The following is a 26,571-nucleotide window of genomic DNA, read 5'->3' on the forward strand; positions in this document are numbered from 1 at the left end:
GTGTGTTTAGTTTAACATCTAGTAAATTTAAGAGCCAGATATTTTTTTCACGGACCTAAATTGGAGGTTATACATATAACCAATGTTCCCTGATGGAGGGAAACAAGGTACAACACATCAGTTAATGGGGTTAGGTTGAATCTGCCATTTACTGATTGGTTGTACTGAATGTACCCATCGAAAGGGAACAAAGCTAATAGGTGAGTGATTATGGGCACCAGAAGCTGAGGCGCTTACTGCTTAATTTCCTGTTTCTCTCCTTTTCACCCTTCTCCTCTTTATGAAGCAGTCTCATAAAGAACCAGAATTGTATTGGTGGAACAGTGGTTATAGCACTGTGGCCTCACAGCAAGGAGGTCCTTGGTTTGAATTCTAGCTTGGAGTTTGCATGTTCTCCCCTCGTCTGCATGGGTTTCTCCAGGTACTGCCACCCTCATACAATCTAAAGACATGCAGATTGGGGTTGGGTTATCTGAAGATTCTCCCTGCGATATGCTGGCGACCTGTCCAGAGTGTTCCCCCGCCTCTTGCTCAATGTCAGCCGGGATTGGCTCCAGGTAGATAATGGACGGATGGATCTTTTTGTCAAACTTGTGCTTTCACGTGCTTTACATGAACTTTGTATCCAAAATATGATACTCAATTTTCTCTATTAGAACTAAACCAGACATTTAGAAAATACATCATTAATACTGCAAAGCAACCACAATATTGTAAAACCCATTATTCATTAGTGGCTTTTAAAACCTTTTAATACAAAAATGCAAAAAAAAGTGATATTACTGTTACTGTACACCCATCTACTGTATATACAAATATATTCATATGTAAGGTCTGTAAACATTTGACTTGTTGATTCTGATAACAGCGCATGTGGCAACATCAGCTCCCAGTGGCAAAGATAAAAGCTGATTCTCAGTCCGTTTAAACTGCTGACAGTTATTTGTCTCTGAAAAAGGAGAAGAATCTCTTCGCTCCGTCTCCCTTCACTCTCAGAGATTTGCTTCTTTGGAGTCCCACTGTCTTTTCTCTCTCCTGCTCTTTGTCCTGCTCTCTCTTCTCCTCCCGTTGCTGCACCTGCTGATTGATCACCAGACGCATGTCCTCCTGCAACAAGACAGAAAAGAAAATCCACCTCAATGTGTTGCCAAAAGGCATCATTTTGAATTTTGGATCCATGAACAAAGACCCACCTGCCAGGCTTCCAGCTCCTGAGACAGCGCCACCTTGTGTTTGATGGTGTTGAGAAGCTGCTGAGTAAGGGATTCTTTCTCCTGGCGCACTGTGGCCAACTCACTCTCCAAGGAACTGAACATTGATGAACATGGGAATTAGCTAAACATATGTCACTGTGGTTTCTAATGAAATCAGTTCAAATCAAATCAACACGAGATGCTGTGTATCATCACCTGTAGCTCGGCTTTTCTTTACTGCCTCCGAACTGCTTGACTTCTTCCCTCAAAGTCTCCAGCTCTTCTCGCTGGGACTGTAGCTGCAGAGTGGGAAAGAAAAAGGCATACAAAAGTCATCATAATATTATATTTTTCCTTTTTTAAAACACTCAGCTCTGAGATCCTGATCCAGATATGTTTCAAGACGCCCATTAAAATAGTCCACTTTGAAAACTGCTCTGTGTTTGATGAAAACAATTAACTTCTTATTCACTCCTCCTAAATCTACAAACATGCAAATATCTTCTTGATTACTGGACACGAGAACAAAAAAATCTATTATCAGTGTTTGTAAGTTCCCACATCGCACTTGATAGTGGACCACAGCTGACACAATATTAGTGGTGATATCACAGAATATAATATACTGTTCAGCACAAACAAAGTGAAGCTGGGTAATATTTAACAAAGTAAACAGGGACTTTTAACTGTAACAATTCTATTGTTACATTTGGTAGCAAAGATTTCACTTTTCACAGGTATTCATAACCCACTGAAATGGAAACCAGCAACAACTCATTGTGTTTCCTCCACTCAGTCAATCACCATTTTAAATTGTGTGTGTGTGTGTGTGTGTGTGTGTGTGTATGTATGTGTGTGTACAGTTCGACAGACCTCTTCTTTGAGTGTCTGTATCTCTTCGTCTCTTGCTTGCAGGACTGTAGAATGAGCTAGAAGAGCCTCTTTAGCCTGAACAACAGGAGAAACAGACAGAAGGTTCACAGCGTTCACAACATATATTAGAAGCTGTTTGTGCTTTTGATGCAAACCGGTTGAGAATGTCAGAAAGCAGTTTAGTATCAAAGTAGTTAAGTGCGGATGTGAGTACAGGGTCAGAGTTAGTGCACAAGTAAGACGGTGCAGTTATTGTGCAGATGCCGGTGTGTTGTGTGTGTGTGTCTCTCTCTTGTGAGTACCTGTGATTGCTGAATCTCACTAAGCAGAGACAGAGGTTGTGTGTGAGCACTGTCCAGGAAGCTCTCCTCTCCCTGGCCCAGAGCTTTTTGCTTCAGAGAGCGATTCAAGGTACGCAACTCAAACACCACTCCCTGCTCCTGCTCTATCTACATGTAGACACACAAACACACATGCAGTGAGACACAGACACACGAATCAAGAGCTTAAAACTAGTCATGTTAGTGTCTTATTCTGTTAGTGGTGAGTGACACCTCCTGCAACACATGGTTCCCTCCCTGTTCCCTCAGCGTCGTGTTTCAGTGCAACACCTCAGTGACTGATCCTCACCTCTGCTTCTTTGTCCTTCAGTTTCATCTGCAGGTCAGATATTCTCTCTCTCTGTCCCTCTCTCTCCATTCGGAGTCTGTCGCCGTCCTCCTGTGAGGCTTTGAGTTGGGCCTCCATGTACGACAGCCGCTCCAGCAAAACTCGATTCTGTGCAGGAGGGAGGGAAACATGGATGAAGATAAGGAGACTTGGCACTCATGAGACAGGCACTGGCTGTATGATTGTGCTTCTGATCAACATTTAAATACATTTGCAATTCATTTTTAAACGGATTTGAAGCTTTGACATATACGTACTTGCATAGTGAGTAATGTGTCTGTTAAATCTTAATGCATTTACTCCATATTGTGCTTTTATATCCTCGCCCCTGTCCTTTTTTTTTTGATAGGGGTGCTTTCGATGAAACTTTGTGGAAGGATGGGACATTGGCAAAGAAACAGCCCATTACATTTTGGCACAGATCTGAACAAGGCTGCAGATCACTTTAACATTGCGAGATAGGGCGTTCTTTGAGATTTTCATTGGTTTCCCATAAGGGAATAATTCATGGGTCATGAAGAAAAAAAATTTGCCACATTTAGGGGACTGATATCTGGGAGTTTGATGCAGCTTGATTGAATTTGAAGGGACTGGTAGGCTATGGCAGAGGTATGCACTCACGTCAGAATTAAGCCACCTAAAACATCAAGAAGCTTGAGACGTTAAAGCAAAAATCTTTAAATTTTTATAGACATAATTTAACAGTACTTGTTTTTCTTTCAGAAAAAGCCATATATTGCAAACAGGTGCATGGTCCCAACAAAACTCTGCTAGTTTGAAATGTCAAGTATACCTCGGCTTGAATATTCTGTATCTGGGAGAAGCTGATATTTCTGCTGAAAGACGATTCATCCATCTCTTCCCTGAGGGAACGAAGCTCAATCCTCAAGGAGTGCTCCAGTGTTACAGCCTGGATGGGAGGGAGATGAAAAGGTTTAAAAAAAGGCTGTTATTCAACGAGTGACAAAGATAGGACTCCCAAAACCTGCTTGTCTGCATTGTTCTCGTCTGTGAGAGTGTGACGTGACACCACAGCGACGCAGAGACTTCCCACGCACAGACACACCACACATATACACCTAGATTCTCTTCATTCTAACTGCATTACAACAGAATCATGACGTTTCTCTTCGGCAGGTATCAAGGCTACCCTCAAACTGACCTCTGCCAGCTGCTCCACCAATCGTTGGTTATGATTGGCCAACTGAGTCAGTTGCTCGCTCTCGTCTCTCCTGCGGTCTCTTCCATGGCTGTGATGGCGCTCCACCTCGGCCCTCAGGGAGAACAAATCCGCCGTCAGCTCTGCCTCTTTCTGTCCAGAGTCCAGTTCATTCATCTCCAGCCTCCTCTGAAGAACATGCTTCTCCTGCTGTAAAACCTGAGACAGTGAACGCAACATGAACTGACTTTGAGGCACCATGAAAATATCCGATACTGAAATAGATGGATCATTTTATTTCTGCCTTCTTGTTGCTTTGAATATGAAGTGAAATGGTAACATATGCTGGTTTCTATAGGCAGGTTACTCTTGGCTCAGGGAAAGCACCAGTATTAGATTTTGAGTGCCCAAGGCTCTGTTCTATTACACATTACAGGAAGCTATGACAGTGAGTCTGAAAACACAATGACATGTCCCTGAAACTGAGACAGCTAAATGGAATCCAGCCAACAATAAAGTTATAATTGATATCTGGTTTCCTAATGTCACATGTTATATTGACTCATTATAATAGGCTTATCATAGGGACAGCTTAACACTGCCAAAGCAATAAATGTATATGAATGTGTCAGTCATTTACACAGAAAAACACTTAAAGAAAACACCAGCGTTCATAACGGTTGCAATAACTACTCTAAATATTGAGGATAATATCTCTCTGCATGTTTCTCCTCATTAGCTATAGTCCTTAGTCTAATTTATTTTCTGTGTAATTTGCAAAAACAAAAGTAAAGTAAAGTAAAGTTTAGTAAGGTAAAGTAAAGTAAAGTAAAGTAAAGTAAAGTAAAGTAAAGTAAAGTAAAGAATAGTAAAGTAAAGTCAAATGCATGTGGAAGATTTTAATGTTGTTTTTATATTAGTTTTATGTTCTATGTTTTTTAAATCTATTTCAGTAGATTAGATGGAATTAATATAAAATGGAATAAAGTGAGTTAATTTTAGTTTTAAAGTAAATAAATTCCACACAACAATTACACTGCAGGCTCGAATCACTCAGGTGTGATTTGCTAGTTGGTAAAAGTTTGCAGTTCCCACCTCCCTATAGTTTTTATTAATGTTAGAAAACTTATAGCCGCCTCATCCTTACCTCCATCTCCCTCTCCCTCTGCTCCAGAGAGGCCGCCAGCTCCTCATTCTTCTCCAGCAACGCCTGTCCCAGCTCCGCAGCCAGGATCAGATCTGTCTCTATCTCTCCTGTGCCATCGAGACAGCCAGGAGAGGAGGTAGATGAAGGGAGAGCAAAGGAGAGAGACATTGAGGAAGATGAGGACAGAGGGAAGAAGGAGTCCTCCATGCTGGGGGAGGGCAGACTGCTTTTTCTCGGGGTGAACATTGTTGACAGTTGCAGGTTTGTAGGTCTCGGTTAGAAAAGCATCATCCCAGGTCTTGTAATCCACTCATACAGGTTGCAAGAAGGCAGCCATGATCTTTGTTTGTGTACAATCAGGAATCCAATTGTGTTTAAGTGAGTAGTCCAATTTGTCTCAGCCAAACTCCCTCACTGGGATGCCAGTGGTCCTGATACTGGTGTCATTTAAATCTCTGTCTTCACAGACAACTCTGTGGGCAAAGGAAAGACCTTCAGTAACACAGAAGAGCACAATAAACAGATTTGTCAACTGTAACAGTGAAAATCATGACATGTAGCAGGATGATGTGAAAACCATACGAGTTGTTTTCTAGTAATACAATCACACATGGCTTTTAACGAGGTCTTTTGTCTGAGGGGCGCTTTTGTTACTTTGACCGAAATACCAGCTCCTCTGTTGTGTTGTCCTGCCCCCTCCCTAAATTCCAAAGGCATTGTGCTCCACTGTTTCCTACAAAGACAACAAAGTAATTAACTCTTCTCATTACAGTCTCTAAAGTAATCAATTTGAACCAAATCACTTAGACCTAATCACCACATCCACCTTCTAAGTCAATATTAAGTCTCCATGAGAAGTTAGTACAACGTTATATAGTTTCCTGTCATTATTCTGTTTATATAAACTGAATTTCAGTCTCAGACTGTCTCCTCAGTTTCACCTCAGTCATTTCTGCCTTGACGCCTGATGTCCCCATATGTGTCCTCACCTGTTATGGTAACACCCCATGAAACCGGGCTGTCAACCAACTTAAAATCATTATGAAAACAAAATAATGAACTTGTTCTTACTCCAGCTATAATTAGCATGTTTTTATTATCTGAAATGAAATAATCCGTTTTAACCCACCTGATTAAAGAACAAATGTTAAGTCTGTCTTACCTGACAGTTCCCAGCCAACGCGCAGTAAACAGGTACAGTCTTCCTGTTTGGTGAGTGTGCGTCTGTGTGTGTGTCTGTGAGTGTGGGTGTGTTTGTACAAGAGAGGCTCAGCTAGTTTCCTTGGCAGTGGAAACATACAGCATGTAAATACAGCCAGTGGCTCCACCTCTAGAGGTAAGGTAAAGGGAGCAAGCAGAGGGAGGAATAATCATTGAGCAGGGAAGATGTGGAACAGTGTAAATTAGTCATTGCTATGACATCTAGTGGCTGAATAAGGTCGGGGGAAACATACAGTGTATTAACTCTGAGGAATGTGTTGTTGCAAAGTCCAACATGATGCAGTTTGAGTGGGGATAAAACAGGGTGAGATGGGGTGAGGGGGAGGATAGGAGACAAACCAGAGTCTGTGTAATCTGGCCCTCCTACTCCTCCTCATCATCCCCCCATCCTGTTTACCTGCTTGTAAGTTTTGAAAGGAGCTCTGTGTGTCTGCATGTGTGTGTGTGTGTGTGTGTGTGTGTGTGTGTGTGTGTGTGTGTGTGTGTGTGTGTGTGTGTGTGTGTGTGTGTGTGTGTGTGTGTGTGTGTGTGTGTTAATTTAGGGGGTAGGGAGAGCAGAAGAGGGGACTGCTGTCATTACACCTCTCGCTCAGAGACGGCAAACAGACAAAAGGGGGTGAACAAGCTCAGTACCTCAGGATCAGTCGCTGCGTTCACATACAGACATGACTTGCAAACTCTTGGTCGCTTTTTCCATCTGGCTTTTGCTGGCAACATGTGAAGCTGGAAGGCAGATGCCAAAACTCTCCAACAAGAAACTCTGCACTGATTCTGACTGCAGCCGTAAGTAGCACAACTTCCTTTTACTGCACACATTAGTTAGCTGCTGCAGCCACTGTTGCATGCAGACCTAAAGTTGCACATAAATATGGCAAATATCATGTACTGCAAAAGTCCTTTCTATGATGCCTTCTTTCGTAACCTATCTCACATCCCTCTCTTGCATCATTTCTGCTCAGATCCCATCTTGATAGCTCGTGCAGTGCAGGACTACTATCCTGGAGACTGCAGGTTCATCCCCATCAGACAGGGCCAGCTGGTTTACATATATGCAATGCTAAAAGACAGAGGGAACCTCTTCTGGGCTGGCAGTGTGAGTACAACAAACAAGGTTTATATGGGATAATAAGTATAGTACATAAGACAACCATGTGCAGCAATAGCATCCAGTGGTGCTGTTAACAATGTTTGTCTGTTTGCAGGTTCAAGACTCTTATTACGGACAACAGGAGGCTCGCATTGGCCACTTCCCCAGCAGCGTTGTGGAGGAGACGCATCCTCTCATGCCGGCCAGCACTGAAGTCACAACTACTGTAGGTGGACACACACACACACACACACACACACACACACACACACACACACACACACACACACACACACACACACACACACACACACACACACACACGTACATGATATTTTCATCTAATTCTACCTCTCTTTTGTTTCCAGAAATGGGACTTCTACTGTAACTGATGATGCATTTATCAATGAAGAGGTCAACCTTCAAATACAGAATGACTTTGTCACATGATCTTACACACATTGTTGATGGTGTAGTAAATGCACAGTATATCTCCACTGCTGATAATCTGTAGCGGAACATGGGCAGCAGCTTCATTTAGCAACAAATTATTGCAGAACGCAATTATATATCATCAGGATTTCCCAGCGCTGAATTATGAACCATTTCTGTTGAATGCTTTGTATTCCTCCTCCTTATGGATTCTTAGAAAAGTCTCACAGCCTGCATTCTTTGTAATACTCCCTCATGCTCTTTATGTATGTTTTGCAAGTATTAAATGTGTTTTAAAAAATAGAAAAATATGAATTGTGTATATTTTTTCTCCACTACTACAGTACTTGTCTTTTCTTGATTGTGTATCACAGAAAATATGAATCCAACTCATAATGTTGTCATCAAAGAAGTGGTATTCTGCGTTTATCCCCCAGTATTGGATTAAGGAATTATGGGATATAGGGATATTTTCAAGACAAGCTACAATAGTATTGGACTTGTGCTTCTACAGTATATTAATTCAGAAATTGGAAGTCTAGACCTGACAAAAACAAATATAAACCTGAATGCATAACGTGATGGTTATTCACATGAAGCAGCTTGATAGAAAACCTTTTGTTCTTTTGTAAATGAAACAGACAAAAAACACAGCAGGCCTGTGACTTTAAGTTTCAACGTTTATTCTATTTGATTATTCTGTAATAATATGCCAAAGGGTTTTTGCCAATATAAAGGGGAGATAGAGCAAACAATTTCTGTATCCACCAACAAATATGCACACACACCAACACACACACTAGAGTTAGCAGCTCAGAGTCCATGCTCCAGTCCTCGCTCTCTGGAAAAGTGATCAGTTCCAAACATTAGTTGATTCTTTCATTGTTGTCTACTTTCCCTCCTGCTCGTTCACCCTTTTCCTTCCTCTCTACAGAGAACACACCTGGTCCCAAGTCCTTTCGGTGGCGTTTTTTATTGTTACTGAACAACCATAAAATCACTGAATATGCCTCCAGAGAACTCCTTCCTCCTCACACGTACTGAAACCAACACTAATCTCATACAACAATCAAGTTGGCATCTTACTCATACCCACACTGACACTATTGTAAAAACAAATTAATTCTAACAATTTCAGTCTGTTATCATCTTTAGTTGACAATTGTGACAGGAATTCACATTTCATCTCCTTTAAATTGACTGTTTAGCATTTCCCAGTACAACTAATAAATGCTGCAAGATGTGTTAGGTTAGAATAAAAACCAATTACTTATAATTTTGTCACCAAAGTGCAGGAACAGTTTAGACATGGTATGTTGTAAAATGTGTGATAAAGATAGGGAATTCAAATTAGAATGACATGGCCTTGATGCACCATTTCAATAGACTACTTGTTGCATTTTGTATTTTATGTAAAGCACTTTGAATTGCCTTGTTGTTGAAATGTGCTGTACAAATAATCTTGCCTTGCCTGACATGCATGGTGGATGTGAATATTTTTTGTCTAAAAGTTATTTTTGATAGAAAAATAAACTACAAGTCACCACAGTGTGTCTCTGGAAAATTTCAATATGGTGTCATCTAAACTCAACATGTTAGTCTTTTATTAAGGCAACAATTTGTCTCGCTGTGACACCATCAGGAGTTACTGGTTTATTAGAAGCCACACACCTGTAGACATCTAGACATGCATGTCCCACCTACACGTGTCTAAACTGAGACAGGTCAAACACAACAACAGGCAGCACTTTTGGTTAGAACTGAAACAGCATGGGCAGCGTCAGGCTTTGTTCTACATTTTCTGTTTTGGTGTCCCATCCTCACAGGAGATGGGAATATTGCGCTCTTGTCCAGAAGATGACCGAGGTGTAGTGATTGTCAGCAAACCATCAGATGACAGACTGGCGGTGACATCAGCACCCGACACACCTGCAGGAAGCGTGTACTTCCTGAGAAACTCTCTCGACACAAAGCCATGGTCGTCCTGGAAACAGATTTAGAGTCAGTGCATCAGTAAGGTGTCACCAAATCTGTATGATTATTTCTGCAGAGCTGTGTAGTCCCTCTGACCTGTCTATCCTCGTGTTTGCCATGTATTGTGATGAACTCGTCACTGATGTTGATAGACAGCTCGTCAGGGGAGAAGTGCTTCACATCAAGATAAATGACAAAGCGATCCTTTTCTATGCGCATCTGTACAGACAGCACAGCTGTTAGGACCAGGACTGACAAATGAGCCAGTCTGCTGCATTTTGACTCAGTCATCATCAATGGTCTGTTACATCATGTTCCATAGTATATATAGGATTATAAGTTATGTTGGTAATACATTTTCAGAAAGCAGTAGTTTAACCTAAGATGTCAGATTGTATTAGGGAAACATGAATTTTACTTTACCTCACTGTGTCCATTGTCAGGCCAGTTGAACCAGCGCATGGCCGACGGGCGCATCCAGGGCAAGGACCATGAAAAGGGCCACATGTGGGGCCAGTCAACAAAAGGCTCTGCCGGGGGGAGGTCAGAGAGCCGATGAGGGAAGGCCCGACGGTACCAAGGATACTGGATGGGGATATCCATGATGAGATTTCAGGAGGGGTGAAAAAAACAATGGATCTGAGCGAGGCTGAGTCTTGGTTTGATTTGGTTTGACATGGGTGCTGTGGCACCTCATTTATAGGCCTTTGCCCGAGCCTCTGTCTGTGGTCACGTCCTCTGCATGTCCCCTCCCCTCCATAACCTCCCATGCACACTTGCACAGTGACTCTGCCAACAGGCTGATTTTTCTGGAACAATGATGTCAACTATTTATCCCTCCATGGCCCTCATTGTTTCATCTGACCGCCTGTGACTGGTTGTCTCTCCCTTCTCTGGGTCATGAGGTGACACTGGCTCAGAGTACTGCTGATGCCCCCATACTCATCCCCCAGGAAATGCGCCTGTCTGGTGTGTGTGTGATTTGTTTGAGGAATAGCTGCCAGAGCATTAGCTTGCTGTGCTTCGAGTGCCAGAAGCTTTAGGTTTGTGAGCAGAGTGGAAGTGTGGGTTGAATGGGAATTGATGAGTTTGTAAGGGGCAGCATTAGGTGACACTGAGCATCATTTTGCCATGAGCTCAGATGAAAAATATGAAGTCCCTTCCTACCATGGTTCAGTTGTGCCAACCAAACATCTTTCAGCGACTGCTTCATTCTCCCAGGCGTGTTCTCAAACACCAAGTGTTAGTTTATGTGACTTATTCTATTAACACATATCATTTTACTTTCCGTACTGAGCCAGGATACCATGCAATGGAACCTATTATAAATGGGCTGTCATTTGGACAGGCAAAGACGATTCATCATGACAAAGCAGAAAAGTTATGTTACAAAAAGCCAGCAATTACAATTACAGGATAATAGTGGGAGTAGTCAAAAGCCTAATTTGCATGTATCTATCTATAGTTCTCACCACCTGAAAAACCAGACCAAGTGAAGCTGAAGTGGTGAAACCTAAAAGTTGTCTTTTTTTCCTGTGTACACTTTTAATAAAGCTCTAGGACACATAGGTTACATCGGTTAAAACAAAGTTAATAATCTAAAGTACAGCAAATAATTAAAGTTAATAAAGTACACATAATGATCACACATCGAAATATAAAATGCACATAATAAATACATATTAAATATAAAATACACATTATAATCACATATTAAAATATAAAATACATATAATCGCCCATTAAAATATAAAATACACATAATCATACATTAAAAGTTGCCAAGAGCCTGCCTGCCATTTCCTGTGCGTCGTTTCCATGGTAACAAGCCCAGCCTCAGTTTGTTGTTGGACACGGTAGCTAGCATAAACACGTTAGCCGGTTAAAGTTAACTTCGCGGCTACAGAGATGGAGTTTCCGGCTTCATATTATGGGAAACTTGATAAAAGAAACCCAGTGATCTCAGCGTTTGAACGGGACATTAACTCGTTTATGACTCTGATGAAACGAGTCGCCTCTTCAAGCAGCAAAGTCAACAGCGACTCGTATGTTAGAGGGTAAGACGCTAAAGGCAGAGCTCTAGTTACCGTCAGCTTCATTCAGTTAGTTACTCTACTGACTGGTTAAAGTTAACTCTAGTTACCATTAGCTTCATTCAGTTAGTTACTCTAGTGACTGGTTAAAGTTAACTCTAGTTACCGTCAGCTTCATTCAGTTAATTACTCTAGTGACTGGTTAAAGTTAACTCTAGTTACCGTCAGCTTCATTCAGTTAGTTACTCTAATGACTGGTTTAAGTTAACTCTAGTTACCGTCAGGTTCATTCAGTTAATTACTCTACTGACTGGTTAAAGTTAACTCTAGTTACCATTAGCTTCATTCAGTTAATTACTCTAGTGACTGGTTAAAGTTAACTCTAGTTACCGTCAGCTTCATTCAGTTAGTTACTCTACTGACTGGTTAAAGTTAACTCTAGTTACCGTCAGCTTCATTCAGTTAGTTACTCTACTGACTGGTTTAAGTTAACTCTAGTTACCGTCAGCTTCATTCAGTTAGTTACTCTACTGACTGGTTAAAGTTAACTCTAGTTACCGTCAGCTTCATTCAGTTAGTTACTCTACTGACTGGTTTAAGTTAACTCTAGTTACCGTCAGCTTCATTCAGTTAGTTACTCTACTGACTGGTTAAAGTTAACTCTAGTTACCGTTAGCTTCATTCAGTTAGTTACTCTACTGACTGGTTTAAGTTAACTCTAGTTACCGTCAGCTTCATTCAGTTAGTTACTCTACTGACTGGTTAAAGTTAACTCTAGTTACCGTTAGCTTCATTCAGTTAATTACTCTATTTAACGTTGCTGTCGTTTCTAACGTCAGTACGGTGCAAAAGGTTTTATCTCGGTTTCAGCTTTGACAGCACGTACCGCAACTCATATACATTATGGGCCACCAGTAAATAACACTGCTTCTTAACACAATTAGCTAGACTATAGCTAATATGACCAAATTGATTTGCTCAAGTGCAATATTTGTATGTCATCAAGGGAGCCTTCTCCATTTAGGATAGCTGGATTCCAAGACAGAATTCTCCTTTGATGACATGGAAGACTCCTCTTTTATGTCTTCCAAGGAGCCTTCTTCTGAATGAAGAAGGAAGAATAAGCTATAAAAGAATTTAGCAAAGAAACACCAAGCCATGCATGAAATAACACAGGAAATGAATACGGGTCATTTTTGACCCATGTTGTGCATTAGAAGGGGTTTGCTTAACTTGTGTATCAAAGGGTTGAAGTTAACTTCGCGGCTACAGAGATGGATAATCCGGCTTCATATTATGGGAAACTTGATAAAAAAAATCCAGTGATCTCAGCGTTTGAACGGGACATTAACTCGTTTATGACTCTGATGAAACGAGTTGCCTCTTCAAGCAGCAAAGACAACAGCTCGTATGTTAGAGGGTAAGACGCTAAAGGCTGAGCTACCGTCAGCTAGTTAAAGTTAACTCTAGTTACCGTTAGCTTCATTCAGTTAATTACTCTATTTAACGTTGCTGTTGTTTCTAACGTCAGTACAGTGCAAAGCGGTTTTATCTCGGTTTCAGCTTTGACAGCACGTACTGTAACTTATATACATTATGGGCCACCAGTAAATAACACTGCTTTTTAACAAAATTAGATTATAGCTAATATGACTAAAGTGATCCGTCAAGTGCAATACTCTGGAGCACTTATATATTTAAATGCTGCTTATTATTTCTACTTAGTTACATTTTATATTATATACCTATTGTACTTTCACCACATACACAGTGAATGGAAGAGGTGCTCCAACTTTAGACTAAGTTTTATATTACATTTTTACTATGCATTGAAGTGTTCTCTTTCCAGTCTAGCAAAATCTGTTATAACTTTGACTTGTCTTTAATTTGATTTTCATTTTGCAGGATTAAATTCTTAGTGGATATATGGGGAAAGTTCAAACATCGACTGCCTTCGAAGATGTATGAGGAGCGTATGTTTCAGGTTGCAGACTTTCTCTTTGGAATAAAGGTAATTTCACCTGAGTCTATTCTTGCCAAGCTTTTGTTTGCACACAAGTTGATACAACTTTTACATTTAATCAAAAATGTATTCAAACTTTACTTCGTTATTTCAACACTTAACACGTTCAGGTTGGTGAAAGGAACCCAAGTCAGTGTTGTACAAAGTACACAGTATGCATAGTGTATATGTGTGTCTATATTTATATGCATATATACACACAAAAACACTATATAAAAACACTATATATATATCTATATATATATATGTCTGCTATTGCTCAGGTCTTAGCTCTCCTCAGAGTCCATGTGTCGATAACTGCTGAGTGTTGGTCCCTCTATTAGCACAAATGGCTAATTTGGCTAATAGCGATTGGCTAAGGAGTTTTCTGCCCAGCAAACATCCTTACTTTCCATTAAGTCTTTCTTCTCTCTCCTCTTCATCTGTAGTTATACCAGTTAGCTCTTTGGCAGGGCTACAGTCACCACCTGCAACAGTTCAACTCAGTGACAATAACTGACATTACAAGTGTGGACCACTTCATGGCCTGCTTCTTCCCTGAAGGTTTTGATACAGACCAAGATGTCTTCACCATGAAGGTACGCTGTGATATGTCAGTTTCTCTGTTTGTGATATGTTTGACTGCTGACTAAAGTAAAAGGGTGATTGTTGATACTAAGAAATGTTGTCATGTGTGAAAAGGTCTTTGCTATTCTGAGTTGTTTGTACCTGAATCCTGATGTGTGTATGTGTGCCTGTGTGTGTGTGTGTGTAGATTCTTGCAATGCAGGGTTGTGCCCTGTGTTTATTTGAGCTGGAGAAAAGACACGGCGTTCTCAGGCAGGATGGACTCAGTAGACTACTGCGTGTGCTGAACTTCATCCGGATCATGATGCAGGCTCTTCAGCAACATGAGCACCTCTGCTGGCATATATATAATGGTATTATTATTAAGTAGTTTAACTTATATGATTTTGCCCATAGAAAAATGAGGAAGAAGTAGTATTCACAAAATCAATAATGCGAACAAATGAAAATAACACTAATGTTGCAAGGGTATCTTAGTATACCCAGAAATATGTTAGCATTTCTCTTTGAAGATCAAGACTTGGTGAAAATTACATATTGTGAAATGATAATTCCTCTTTTGTCTAAAATGAGGTGAGAAATTTTAGAAATTCTGCTGTATTTAATTTCACATTGTAGAACTAATGTCATACTGTCCATCTTTGTATTTTTCTTTCTAATCTTTTCCAGGTTCAATACACATTTACACCATCTGTCGTTATCTGATGACCATGAACTATAGTTCACAGGTACTGAGATGAAGCGTATGGGACTGTATTTCTTGCTGCAACTGTTACAGACATCTTACAAAGAGTCTTTTCCAAAGATTGTTTTTGTCATGTCTGAAATTAGTGTGAGTTGTAACTGTCACAATGTGTGATCCTATTCAGGCTCTGGAGTATCTTCTGTGGGCAAGCATCAGTTTAGAGCTGTCCGTCCCTCTGATGACTGCTCAGTATCTGTCATGGATTGTCACACTCTACAGTGCTGTGTGCCACTGTTACTATGACAACCAGGCTGCAGTGCAGGCAGAGGTGAGAGACGCACGTCATCAGCATTCAGACACTTACAAACACACAATCATCCAAATGTCAACCAACTCGTCACAGGCCAATGAAACAAGTTTTGAATATCTAACTGTCATCTGCACTCAATCTGCTTCCAGGTTTTTGTTAGCTGACTTGCCAGCAGCAGCATCCTGCTCAGTGTTTTTATATTTGCTGTATCGCTTTTAATTTGTTAAAATAAAATACTTGTAACTTGTTGGCAAAATATGAATGTATAAATATATATTGATGTGACATAGAAAGGGTTCGTACAATACATTTCAAACATTTTCTGAAAGTCCCATTCCCCATTTTTAGTCTTATTTGTGTGTCTCTTAATGCTTTCAGAAATTTGCAAGGAGAGCCCTCGGAAAAATCAATGAGCTAGCAGAGTTCGAGGGGCAGAGTGAAGTTCCTGCCACCAGAGAGACTCAGAGAGCTTATAAAGAAGCCTCAATCAAGGCAGGAGGATCCTCTCATCCACATATACTCACAATACTGTTGCTATGATGTACAATTTTCACTCTTCTCACTGACTGTGTGTTACACATTCAGGAAAATCTGAGGCCAAAATAACATTATTTCCATTATGCTTGTTTTGCAGCTGGGTGCCATGATGTTCAAGCGGGCAGTGTATGAGTCCAAAAGGAAACCCAAATTTGGGGTCAAAGTCAAACCTAAAAGCAGCCTCAAAGACATTCCTAATGTAATAAGATCCGCTTAAATGCTGTGTCATCATATTCAATGTTAAATGTCATACTTTAATGCTGCTTTAAAGGGCATTGCGTAGTTAAGACCTTCTTAACAAATGCTAAATCTGTATCCACTGTAGGGGCCATGGCCCCGAGATCCAACAGAGCGCATGCTAATGGCCCAGTTTGACAGCGGCGCAGCACAGTTTTTGGGCATCTTAGAAGCACTTTGGGACAGCACCACTCACCTGCTGCAAAAAAGGATGCCAGAAGAACCAGAGCTGCAGGAAGTGATTGTGGAACTTCTCTCTGCTGGCATCAGTATCTTATCTGGTTTGTAAAACAATCACATAGCTAAAAAACACTGCTGTTATTTCAGTGAGTTCATCATCAAGAGCAAATATACAGATGCAGGAAATTAATGCTGAAAAGTGTAATTGTGGGTTTAATTGTGGATGGTGTGGAATCCTCACTTTATATTGAATATTGAGCTTGTGTCATGTGTATATTCCTTTGTGCTAAGGAGTCGCAACAACTAAAGAGCAAAAGAGTGATAGCCAACCACGTGGCTGCCTCAGTGCACTGACACCAACATCCACTCTAATGGATTTAGCCATTACAGGTAAGTTCTTGGTCTTTTTTTCTTACATCACAATCAGCATGTTATACACCACTTTATGTTGCTCATGCAAGACGTTTGATGTGTGCAGGGCTCTGGAAATACTGTGCTACAATGATGTGATCTGTTGTGTTAACAGGAGAAAATAAAGTACCCGTCATGTCTGCGGTGAGGTTTATCAAGCTGTTATTTCTGTACAAGCAGCCAGACGCATTCATTGAACTTTCCAGAGAGATGCTGCAGGTTTTGTCTGTGAGTAGCCCACAAACAATCAACTGTAACTGTCATTATTCAGAAAAGGGGATATATTCCATCTCTATCAGTTCTCACTTGTGCATTCTTGTGTTTTCAGGTTAAGTTTAGTATGTTTCTCTGAATGATCTTGAATGTGAGTATCTCTTTGTGTCTCTGTGTCAGGGTGTGGAAGGTGTGTCCTTCAGGAAAGCAGAGATTGAGCTTGCTTTACTTGACGGTTTCAACAGTCTGATGTCTTCCCAGAGGAGCCGTCCCAAAGACAGCAACATGATTGATGGTAGCGAACGTTTGAAATTGTGCCACAAATGGACCTGTTATTGCTGATATCCAGACTTCATTGGTCTTGAACAACTTTACGTTACTTCCTAACATAAAGTCCTCAAGTTATGAGGACCAATGCTTTACTGTGTTGCTAGGCTAGGTCTCTTAACCTACTTACTGCCTGCTGAATATTAGCTGATAAACATTGAAATGGGTTTCCATGGTCGTAACTAAGCATTGTTAAGGTTCTAGTATGGTTTCAACACTGGGATATAATTACTTGTTCACAAATAATCTAACAGAAATGAATTATCCCTGAAATTATACGTGATTTTGGTGTTTAATGTTTCCAACAGACAGACACAAGGCTTCATTGTCAATGAGTGATGAGTTTGTTTGCCTGGTAGACACCCTGCACAAGTCGGCTTGTGGCTCTGCTCTGGTAGGTTCCCATGTTGTTTGTGTGTGTGTGTGTGTGTGTGTGTGTGTGTGTGTGTGTGTGTGTGTGTGTGTGTGTGTGTGTGTGTGTGTGTGTGTGTGTGTGTGTGTGTGTGTGTGTGTGTGTGTGTTGATCTGCTAAGGATGAAGGTTTAGATTAGAATTAGGACTTTTTCATGTCTGTATGTTTATACTGTATGTGTGTGTTTTTGTAGGAGGTGCAGCCAGATGAGGACCTTGTTTTGGATGTCATGTTATTTCTCTGGGGTAGAGTGAAGGTGGTGATGCAGAGGGATATCATTGAAAACCCAGATTTAGCACGCTACCTTCAGAAGGTAGATAAGGACAACAAGGTACGTATTTAAATTTATTTAAAAGAAAACATTCCTTAAAATGGTACACTGAGCATACATTTTCGTATAAATGCAGTCTTGAGAGTATAAGACTGAATGTGACTTTGTATTTACCTAAAAGTTTTACTGTATGTTTAAAGCACACGTTCCCACTTATTTCTGTTAATTTGTGTGTGCTATTATTTTTGCAGTGGCTGTGGTCTCTGTCTAGACTGTGTGAGGTGGCTTTTGTCCATGACCTGGCAACTGTGGACTGCATAACGATGACCGAGATGATTCACACTTTGGTCATATTGCTGGAGAGTGAAGCTGAACGGAGTAATAAAACACAACGTCCAGGTGAGGCATTAGGGAACACACATGCATACACACATGCACACACACCATACTTATGATAGTACGATTATTCTCAACTTTTCTGTGCAGAAGCTCCTGAAGCAGTCTGCGGTGGTGTGATGGCGTGCTCCTTCTCTCTGCCTGAGGTATTTAAATGATTAATCTGTATACCAACCATCAAATTATATTTCGGTTAAAAACAATGACATGTTCTGTCTCAGGTTGCAAACATAAATTCATTTTGTTAAGTGTGTGGGTTTGTGTGTGCTTGCAGACTTCGAGTACAGAGTTGCTCCAGAAGGTGTGTGAGATGGCGAGGAGAGGTCTTACAGCTCTAGCAAAGGGTATAGCTACACTGCTGCCCCCAGACTCCTCAGCTATCACAGACTCTGTCTTCATGCAGGTAGGCAGTCAATCTGTCCAACACTTATGTAAAAGAGTTTGATAAATGTTCAGTGGGTAATTTACTGATTCTACACCAGGTGTTGTCTTGAGCTTTAAGCTCAGCGTTGTATGGTGGATAGGAAGAGAAAAGTATAACTAATACAGATTGAGAATTGGTGAATGCTGCTCAAACCTATTTTCTTCTTCTTCTGACAGAAATGTTGTCCCCTCCCTCCATTGTCTTCCCGCCTATTTTCTGAGGCATCGTCAGAAAAGGGAAACGAGGATGATGAAATTAGCGAGAACGAAAAAGAGCAGATGGAAACTAAGACAGAATCAGATATTAAAGACTCTCGAGACAATAGGTCCACGAGTGTGCTACTGCTGGCCAAAGACCTTCATCAAAAGCTAGACATCATCTACCACAGAGCTTCCCTCAAGTTACTGCAGCTTAATGCAGGTCAGACTCACTGCTGCACTGACAATATTACTAACAGTTTGTTTCTTTGAGATTTATTTGGCCTACATTGAGTTTGTATTGAATTTTATATTAATAGAAATGGTGAAATTTCTTAATGCTAGTGTATGTTCATACTGATGTATAAACAGAAGTTGAAATAATGGTTTGTTAGCTTAAATATTTGATTTCCCTATTAGATGTCTACCAATAATTCACACTTATTTTTTGGGTCTAAATAAGGGGGCTTGTATCGATTGTTGTGTCTAGTTGCAGAGTCTGAACTGATGGATCGGATCAAAAAGAACAAGGTGTCCAAAGCTCTTCTCCTGATCCAGAAAGCCTTGCTACTGTACAACAGCATGGAAATAGATAAGAGCAGAAAAACAAAGAATCTTCTAGAGGTGACACACACACTCACACACACAAACATTCATGCTTTCTCAGATACACTCACAAAGAAAGTTTATATACCTCATGTCATATATAGATTAGATTTATAAAGAGCCAATATCCTGGTAATTGTTAAAAAGCTTCTGGTGGTGTCTCCATTAATATCTTTTAATTAATGCATGCTAAATAGTAAAATAATTTTTTTGTTTTATTTAAACCTTTTCCTTGGGGCTTCAATGCTACATTTTTTATTTCATTACATCCTGTTTACGCAGGCCAGCTACTTTTACGAAGGAATGGAGATTGAGGTGAGCTTGTAATTAAAATTTAATTTGTTTGGTCTGTGTGCTTTTGCCAGGAGGCCTCCTCCTTGATAGAGAAGGCAGAAGTAGAGGAGAGAGGACTTTATATCTCCACCATCGCTAAGACTCCAGCTGAAGATTTAGACAAAGGAATAAATGAAGAAGAGGAAAACCCTCCTCCTCCCCCCATCCTTCTCTCACGCACCGACCATGCCTTAACCTTTGCCCCAGCACCTTATAACTTGGAGGGACAAGTGAGATTTGCCTTTAATTATGTTGATAATTTAGTAATCTAACAAGTTGCAAATCATCCAACACAATTTACACATTGTTCATCTTTAACTTTGTACTTTTTCCAACCCACCAGGTGTGCTGGTACGAGCTCTGCGGACTTGCAGCTGATGGCATTAACAGGAAAGTCCGCCTCAGAGACTGCTTCCTGCCAGGAACTGGAACTTTGGTAAAAAAAATAATATTTTACAGAAAAGACTGGTGGATTCACATTTTTATCAAACCTCTATAACCTGATGTGTCTCCCTGACACTGTCTGTTTCCAGGTACCAGCAGTATCTGGTGAGTGCGTGCTGAGAGTGGAGGGGCTGGTGCCCAACCAGAAATATATATTTGCTGTTGCAGCCTACAACAGCCAGGGCAAGCTACTGGGCAACAGCATTGGGCGGACAACATTCCCACTGCTGGCATCTATGCCTGTTCCACTGCTTTCTACATGGGCTCACCTGGCTCAGGTACACCGAGTCAAAACTCGTCACAAGAAGTGTCTTGATACTAGTTTGTCACCTCACCACACTCAGTGCTGTGTACAAACTCATAGCAGAACCTTTGTTAGACACCTTTGCTCAAACACAATGTCAACACTGACTCACACAGCTGTATGTTGATTATTGGGATTTGGTCGAATGGGAAACTGACAGACACCTTAATACTGACGTCCACAGAACCAGTGAAAAGCATTATGGGTGTATCTTTTGTGACTCCTTCTTCAGGTGGCATTTCAAACAGAGCAGTATACCATAGCCAAGAGAGCCTGCAGGGAACTGTGGAGCCACTTCACCTTACCTGACCCTGGGTCCCACAGTTCACATGATAGCCTGGACACCACAAGGTAAAAGAAGAGAAAGACATTCACAGGTCATGTAAAGGAGTCTGAATTTCGTGGCATCCACTTTTCTTCTTCTACTCTGTTCCTAATTTTCACGGTAAAGGCTGTGTGAACAGACCCTTGAGCTCGCCTCGCCCCACCTGCGTAAGTTGTTCCTGATTTCCATCTTCATTGAGACAGAGATCAACATTCAGCAGGGATCGCTCTACTATGGCTGTAACAATGGACCGTTCATCTGGGAACAGGTAACAGCTCGATCTGGATTGAGAAGTATCTGTATATTTGCCAGATTTAATCACTACAACATATACGAGTTAGTTTCATAGTTAGTGTTGATACCAGCATCACACTGTTGTCACTTGTGTTGATGTGAATAAGGAGAACTTAAATTACATGCTGTACATAAGTGATATGTGCTTATGTGTATACGCAGGAGGTCAGACTGGCAGAGTGTGAGCGAGTGCTGGTGGCGATGGACTTGGCAATGTATCTGAAAGACGGACTTGCTGCCGTGCAAGCTGTAGTAAGCTGCTACGGCCTTTTGGCACCTCTAACCTTCCATCAGATTCCTTGCAAACCTGTCGTACAAGTATGCAAAAACTACATCCATACTGTGTTTATAATCTAACATATTACAAATTACAAATAATTCACAACTATGTGTTTTGATGCCTGTGTCTGTGTTCTGATGTTCAGGTGCTGAAAAAATGCTTGACAGTTTTGGAGAATTCAGATCGTCTCAAGCAGAAATGGACTGTAAACATCTCACAGGCACTAATGCACATGATCGCCTGCATTACCTACTATCTTTCAAAGGTGTGTTTTGCATGTGTATACATATTTGTTATTTATTCTAATTATGACATTGTGTTAAGGTAAAAGTTCCAGTGGCCTTAAAAACGTTATTCGTATCAACTGTAACTGGCCTTGATTGTGATAAAAAACTCCATTCCATTGAAGCACATTCTCATTCATAAACAGTTAAATCAGTCAACATGACTCTTGCTCTGCATTAAACCACTTTTTCAAATTCAATGCTTATTACATTAAACAGCTTTTTTACCGACGATTTCAAGTGGATTACAAGCATCATTACTTTTTAAAATTTGATGGCAATTGTTATATAGTATTACCAGTACTTACTTGATTTACATTATACATATTTAGCCAACCGTCTCATCCACAGTGACTTTCGATATTTTACTAGGAGCTTTGCACAAAATAATTTCTCTTTCCCTTCCTGAAAAGGCGTGTCGTGCTCTCAGGGAGCCTCCGATGGCCGGTTCCGTGATGGACTGTGGTCGCAGGCTGCTCAAGGAGGTTTATGATGTCCAGCTGCAGATCAGGAGAGCCACCAATGAAGCTGTAAGGAAAAGTTCAAAAGTGTTGATTTGATGGTAGACCATAATAATAATATAATTGCTGAAACCTTTTTGGGGATATTTACAAAAGACTGCTGCAGTTTTAGGTGATGTTGTGATATTAGACAATTTAGTGTTTATGTGTGTTTCTGTGTGTGGTCTAAGTGTGGAGATCGTGCTACAATCAAGCGTGAAACAAAGACAAGCCTTCAGTTAAAGGCACTGCATGTGAAGAACAAGAAAAGAATCCCATCTCAAGCAGCTACCAGCACAGACAATGGTAACACACAGACACAAATGAGTAGTGCGGTAATTCAGTTTTGTTTTAAATGTGACAATGTGGAAAAGATGGTGCTGTGCATAGCGAGAAGTTTGCAGTCGCTGACTTTTAACTAATTCACTTTTTAGTAATTAAAGCTGTGTTTGTTGAAAAACGTGTAAACATTATTTTATTTCAAAGCTTTGGGAAACAAAATAATATGGTACGCTCTTTTTTTTAATATATATATATATACAGTATATCTATAATATATCTATTTCTATATTGTAAATTTGAGGTGACTATTGAATGATATTAAATCTATAACATATGCTTGATGATACTGCATCGTGATCAAAATAGTGTTTTTCCTCCATAGTAAATGCAAATGTTTTTTTGTAGAGATTTCAAGCTCACTGACAAGCTCTGAGGATCCCACCATATTGTACGAGGTGATCTTCTATGACCCATTAAAAGATGCCTATGAGAATGGTAAGTATCATGTAATCACATGTATGCACACATATCTCTTTTAATTAATAATTAATGTTGTTAATGCACTTGTTTCTCTTTGTGTGATTTCTTGACAGTGATGAGGGTCAGACGCAAGGCGTACTTCCCTGAGTATGCAGCGTTACTGCTCCAGAGAACCCTGAAAGAAGGCTGCCCAGACCTTGTATTAAAGTGGGGGCAGAGCATATTTGAATACCTTTCCAGGTAAATGTTCAATATACAACTCCCTGATTAATATTCTGCAGTTAGTTATTGACCTTATTATGGATATTTGGTGTTTTGCTATATAACAGTATGTGAATGGTTCCCTCCTTCTCAGGCGTGACAAAGTGATTTTGGAAGGTTTGGAAGGAAATGGTCTCAATAAAAGAGGAGAAAGTGTTCAGGATCCAAAAGGAAATGAACCATCCCAGGTAAAAATACATATTTGCACATATATATGTACATATAGGTACAGAAGGACATATACCTTCCTCAAAATCTGTGCTACACTAAACATAGTTCAAGCTTAATGTGCAATAGGTTTTCTTGAATGCACATTATTTACAAATTATTTGTCTCTGTGTCTATGTAAAACAGATCTGCTTACTTAGAGAACCAGTTTTTATGAGGAAGGTAGTCTGGTTTCTGAATCTATAAAGTGAATTTACAGTGTAACTTATGTTCAACAAATTCTTTGTGTATTGCTCTTAATTTTAGAGCTGTATTTATATTGTAGACAATCATCACAATTACTTAAATTACTGCAAAAATGGAATGTATGATTTTTAAGGTTATTTTACGCTGTTTGTTGTGTTGTTTTATTATAAAACTCACATGAAATACTTTGCACTGCTTTTTGAAACAGAACAAGAACACAACTAAAGATGACACAAGAAATAAATTAAAGCAGAAAAAGCTACACAGCATGTTTCAAAGAGTGAAAACTAACAGGTACTGTGTGTGTGTGAATATTTGTGTGTCTGTGGCTGTGTGTTATTTCAACTGTATGTGTGGGTTCATGTAACTGCATGTTCACTGGCCTTCTTGTCCATCTGTGTAGGGAGTTACAGGCTGTGGAGAACCTGCTAACAACAATGTCATCTGTGGTACAACGCCGCAAGAAGCAGCTTAAGCTGAGGAACCTGTACTGTGAGGAGAGAGTGTGGAAGTCACATATTAACTACAGCATGGCAAAGGCACATATGGCTCTGTTTTATCAGGGCCTGGATCAGCTGCATGGAAGCACCCTGCAACAAAGGTTTACACAAAATATAGCAGCTACTACACTTCACTTTTTCTGTGTTTTTCTGGTAATTCCTCATCAGCTTCGTTGGTTGCATGAACTGGCCCAAGTGGTTCCCCCAATTATGTGTCAACAGAGACATACTGTTGCTCATTGCTGCTAAGCAGGATTGCATCATTTTGGAAGATGTTGCTTTTGTTATCTGAAGTCATATATTTTAATTTGTAGCCAATATTGTTAATACTTAGTGCATACAAAACAAAAATTATTATGTATATATTGTATACTCATGTTTGTATGGCTGTAATATTGTGTGCTGTTTGTGCTTTGCTTAGGTTCAGTCAGTTAAATCCCCTGTATTTCTCTCTGGCCTTTGCTGGTGTCCTGGTGCGGAGGAACTCACAGCAACAACCATCTACTGAATATGGGATCGTCTCAGACAGAGACTCATCGCATCTCACAGACAAAGATGAGGGTGAGGAAAATGGCGTGCTAGGAAATTGGAAGAAAAATGTACTGTACTGAGATCATCACTTGTCCCTGTCATTTCTTTCAGCTGTTAGAGTTGATAAAATTGCCAAAGAGGAGAAGTGTGAGAAGGAAGAGAACTCCTCTAAAACTGCAGAACAGCAGATTGAGATGAAAAGACGCACTGCTTCCATGATGCTGGGCTCAATTAGCAAAGCTGCTTTACATCTCAAAAGGGCCATGGTGCTGTTCACACATACACAGACATACATTCACAGTTGACTACATGTCATAACACGTTGTAACTCCAGACTGGATTTTGTGTTTGTTGTTTTGCAGGTGTTGGCGCATCGTGGCAGCCACTGGACCACTCTGCAGCATGTGTGTCACACTGTGTGGGACCAAAGTTGCAGAATAGCTTCCCTAGCTCAGATAGCTTGGCACCTTGAACCTGACTCCCCTTTAACAGCAGAACAGCTGCACAGCACCATCACCCAGCTACTGTCACTGGCTACTGACTTAATCATGGACATGCTGAACAGCCTAGGGGTGTGTATCACATGTTGCTATTTATACAACCATCTAGCTACATGTTTAAAAACTCACACCTTTCTAATGTATAAAAACAAAGAGCAAAACCTCTAGATTTCATTTGCTGCGTCAATGTGCATCTTATGAAGGAGACACTGTCCTGCTTGTGACTTTTGTTTTTCATCTTCATCTTGTTCTCTACCAGCTGTGGAGTTTGTATGACAGTGACTTGACTGAGGAGGAACTCGAGTCCAGCCTTCACTTCTCAGCCTCATTGGATGACAGCACCCATGTGGACCTGCGTTGGGTCCGCACCTTGGTGTTGCACACTCTGGAGCGGCTCCATGATTGTGGCAAATGGGAAAGCCTGGCCCATTTTGCTTTACTTTTCAACTCATACACAAGGTAAATAATACAGATTTCTTATTTGTAAAACACATAGATTACAGATTACAGAAAAATTAGATTATTAATTGGTTCGTATAGCAACAATTATAGACAGAGAGAGTATAGTATTAAGAAACATTTATAATTCCAGATGAATGAGTCACCCTGAGAGTACATGCCCATGGTTTTATGTTGAGTGGACATGAATCTGTTAACACAGTTACACTGTTGGGACTTGACTTCCATTTTGGGGACAAAGATTAAGTCCCGGTAAAGGCTAGGTCATCAGGAAATGCACGTAATACAATGTAATTTTGTCTGAACATGACTATGTGTGTATATGCATGTGTTTCAGGGAACGTTATGTGTCGATCACAACTCCTTTGCTCGTTCATGCTCAGAGGAGGCTGCTTGAAAGGATCAGTTGTTTTGGAGGACCTGCAGCTCCACAACCACATCATGCCAGGACACAGAAGGTCACTGGAGAGGAGGTAGTACACATCCCACACAAAAACATGTTCAAGCTCCGTATGATACCATTGGGAATCCAACCAAATAAAACTCTATGATAGACACAGAATGGTATTACATTGATTGATTACCTTGTAAGATAAAATAGATACACAACTGAAGATATGTTCCTAACATCCGCTGGTGGTTGCTAATATCAACTGGTGGTTGACATCTTAATTAGTGCGGTAGACCTTCAAACATACAAGTTGTCCTTTGTTCTAAAATACCATAAATAAATGCAGTTTGAAGAGAAACTCTAAAACTAAAGTCAAATGGTAATTTAGTATCATAGAATCTTAAA

The 26,571-nt window shown here is 40.4% G+C and overlaps 4 protein-coding genes across 6 annotated transcripts in view; 2 read left to right on the top strand and 2 right to left on the bottom strand.

The window, feature by feature from the left end:
* Nucleotides 1-736: 736 nt before the first annotated feature.
* Nucleotides 737-6,306, bottom strand: bicdl2 (BICD family like cargo adaptor 2). Of its 3 annotated transcripts, none has more exons than XM_034607141.1 (10): nt 6,204-6,304; nt 5,042-5,512; nt 3,898-4,113; nt 3,529-3,645; nt 2,697-2,843; nt 2,369-2,515; nt 2,067-2,141; nt 1,410-1,492; nt 1,194-1,308; nt 737-1,107 (listed from the first exon to the last, which is right to left on the bottom strand). In XM_034607141.1, exons 2-10 carry the CDS (start codon nt 5,285-5,287, stop codon nt 940-942), a joined length of 1,314 nt encoding a protein of 437 aa, XP_034463032.1. In that variant the 5' UTR covers nt 5,288-5,512; nt 6,204-6,304; the 3' UTR covers nt 737-939. The 3 variants fall into 3 exon arrangements, with proteins under 3 accessions (XP_034463032.1, XP_034463030.1, XP_034463033.1); XM_034607139.1 differs by having other exon boundaries at nt 5,042-5,533; nt 6,204-6,302; XM_034607142.1 differs by lacking the exon at nt 2,369-2,515 and having other exon boundaries at nt 5,042-5,514; nt 6,204-6,306.
* Nucleotides 6,307-6,780: 474 nt separating this feature from the next.
* On the top strand, nt 6,781-7,889 carry mia (MIA SH3 domain containing). Its single transcript, XM_034607144.1, has 4 exons — nt 6,781-7,045; nt 7,222-7,355; nt 7,465-7,575; nt 7,718-7,889. The coding sequence occupies exons 1-4, from the start codon at nt 6,928-6,930 to the stop codon at nt 7,739-7,741; spliced, it is 387 nt and encodes a 128-aa protein (XP_034463035.1). The 5' UTR covers nt 6,781-6,927; the 3' UTR covers nt 7,742-7,889.
* A 1,394-nt stretch (nt 7,890-9,283) lies between these two features.
* Nucleotides 9,284-10,490, bottom strand: LOC117774599 (alpha-crystallin A chain-like). Its single transcript, XM_034607143.1, has 3 exons — nt 10,179-10,490; nt 9,852-9,974; nt 9,284-9,765 (listed from the first exon to the last, which is right to left on the bottom strand). Exons 1-3 carry the CDS (start codon nt 10,356-10,358, stop codon nt 9,574-9,576), a joined length of 495 nt encoding a protein of 164 aa, XP_034463034.1. The 5' UTR covers nt 10,359-10,490; the 3' UTR covers nt 9,284-9,573.
* Nucleotides 10,491-11,561: 1,071 nt separating this feature from the next.
* Nucleotides 11,562-26,571, top strand: part of LOC117774839 (cilia- and flagella-associated protein 54-like) — a 19,302-nt gene continuing 4,292 nt past the window's right edge. The window contains exons 1-38 of the mRNA XM_034607499.1: nt 11,562-11,812; nt 13,694-13,799; nt 14,240-14,389; nt 14,566-14,731; nt 15,048-15,106; nt 15,248-15,391; nt 15,752-15,865; nt 16,008-16,109; nt 16,236-16,428; nt 16,619-16,717; nt 16,854-16,966; nt 17,132-17,246; nt 17,587-17,672; nt 17,884-18,021; nt 18,213-18,360; nt 18,448-18,503; nt 18,632-18,760; nt 18,958-19,201; nt 19,469-19,602; nt 19,950-20,147; nt 20,261-20,353; nt 20,451-20,639; nt 20,898-21,016; nt 21,117-21,258; nt 21,447-21,602; nt 21,710-21,829; nt 22,262-22,363; nt 22,543-22,654; nt 23,036-23,125; nt 23,224-23,350; nt 23,466-23,559; nt 23,994-24,079; nt 24,189-24,386; nt 24,707-24,846; nt 24,928-25,082; nt 25,179-25,388; nt 25,576-25,775; nt 26,113-26,285. Coding sequence (XP_034463390.1) covers nt 11,664-11,812; nt 13,694-13,799; nt 14,240-14,389; nt 14,566-14,731; nt 15,048-15,106; nt 15,248-15,391; nt 15,752-15,865; nt 16,008-16,109; nt 16,236-16,428; nt 16,619-16,717; nt 16,854-16,966; nt 17,132-17,246; nt 17,587-17,672; nt 17,884-18,021; nt 18,213-18,360; nt 18,448-18,503; nt 18,632-18,760; nt 18,958-19,201; nt 19,469-19,602; nt 19,950-20,147; nt 20,261-20,353; nt 20,451-20,639; nt 20,898-21,016; nt 21,117-21,258; nt 21,447-21,602; nt 21,710-21,829; nt 22,262-22,363; nt 22,543-22,654; nt 23,036-23,125; nt 23,224-23,350; nt 23,466-23,559; nt 23,994-24,079; nt 24,189-24,386; nt 24,707-24,846; nt 24,928-25,082; nt 25,179-25,388; nt 25,576-25,775; nt 26,113-26,285 — 5,149 coding nt within the window. The 5' untranslated portion in view covers nt 11,562-11,663. The remainder of the gene's footprint in view (nt 11,813-13,693; nt 13,800-14,239; nt 14,390-14,565; nt 14,732-15,047; nt 15,107-15,247; nt 15,392-15,751; nt 15,866-16,007; nt 16,110-16,235; nt 16,429-16,618; nt 16,718-16,853; nt 16,967-17,131; nt 17,247-17,586; nt 17,673-17,883; nt 18,022-18,212; nt 18,361-18,447; nt 18,504-18,631; nt 18,761-18,957; nt 19,202-19,468; nt 19,603-19,949; nt 20,148-20,260; nt 20,354-20,450; nt 20,640-20,897; nt 21,017-21,116; nt 21,259-21,446; nt 21,603-21,709; nt 21,830-22,261; nt 22,364-22,542; nt 22,655-23,035; nt 23,126-23,223; nt 23,351-23,465; nt 23,560-23,993; nt 24,080-24,188; nt 24,387-24,706; nt 24,847-24,927; nt 25,083-25,178; nt 25,389-25,575; nt 25,776-26,112; nt 26,286-26,571) is intronic.

This window comes from Hippoglossus hippoglossus, chromosome 14 (genome assembly GCF_009819705.1).
Source record: "Hippoglossus hippoglossus isolate fHipHip1 chromosome 14, fHipHip1.pri, whole genome shotgun sequence".
Lineage (NCBI taxonomy): Eukaryota > Metazoa > Chordata > Actinopteri > Pleuronectiformes > Pleuronectidae > Hippoglossus > Hippoglossus hippoglossus.

What these genes read in the sequence shown, in the direction of transcription:
- bicdl2 (XM_034607141.1), bottom strand. Translation starts at nt 5,287, where the DNA reads ATGTTCACCCCGAGAAAAAGCAGTCTGCCCTCCCCCAGCATGGAGGAC. An exon ending in TGGTGGAGCAGCTGGCAGAG is followed by an intron (nt 3,646 to 3,897) that starts GTCAGTTTGAGG and finishes CCTCCCATCCAG; the next exon opens with GCTGTAACACTGGAGCACTC. An exon ending in TACAGAATATTCAAGCCGAG is followed by an intron (nt 2,844 to 3,528) that starts GTATACTTGACA and finishes CCTCCTGCACAG; the next exon opens with AATCGAGTTTTGCTGGAGCG.
- mia (XM_034607144.1), top strand. Translation starts at nt 6,928, where the DNA reads ATGACTTGCAAACTCTTGGTCGCTTTTTCCATCTGGCTTTTGCTGGCA. An exon ending in ACCTCTTCTGGGCTGGCAGT is followed by an intron (nt 7,356 to 7,464) that starts GTGAGTACAACA and finishes GTCTGTTTGCAG; the next exon opens with GTTCAAGACTCTTATTACGG. An exon ending in GCACTGAAGTCACAACTACT is followed by an intron (nt 7,576 to 7,717) that starts GTAGGTGGACAC and finishes TTTTGTTTCCAG; the next exon opens with AAATGGGACTTCTACTGTAA.
- LOC117774599 (XM_034607143.1), bottom strand. Translation starts at nt 10,358, where the DNA reads ATGGATATCCCCATCCAGTATCCTTGGTACCGTCGGGCCTTCCCTCAT. An exon ending in CTGACAATGGACACAGTGAG is followed by an intron (nt 9,975 to 10,178) that starts GTAAAGTAAAAT and finishes CTGTCTGTACAG; the next exon opens with ATGCGCATAGAAAAGGATCG. An exon ending in GCAAACACGAGGATAGACAG is followed by an intron (nt 9,766 to 9,851) that starts GTCAGAGGGACT and finishes ATCTGTTTCCAG; the next exon opens with GACGACCATGGCTTTGTGTC.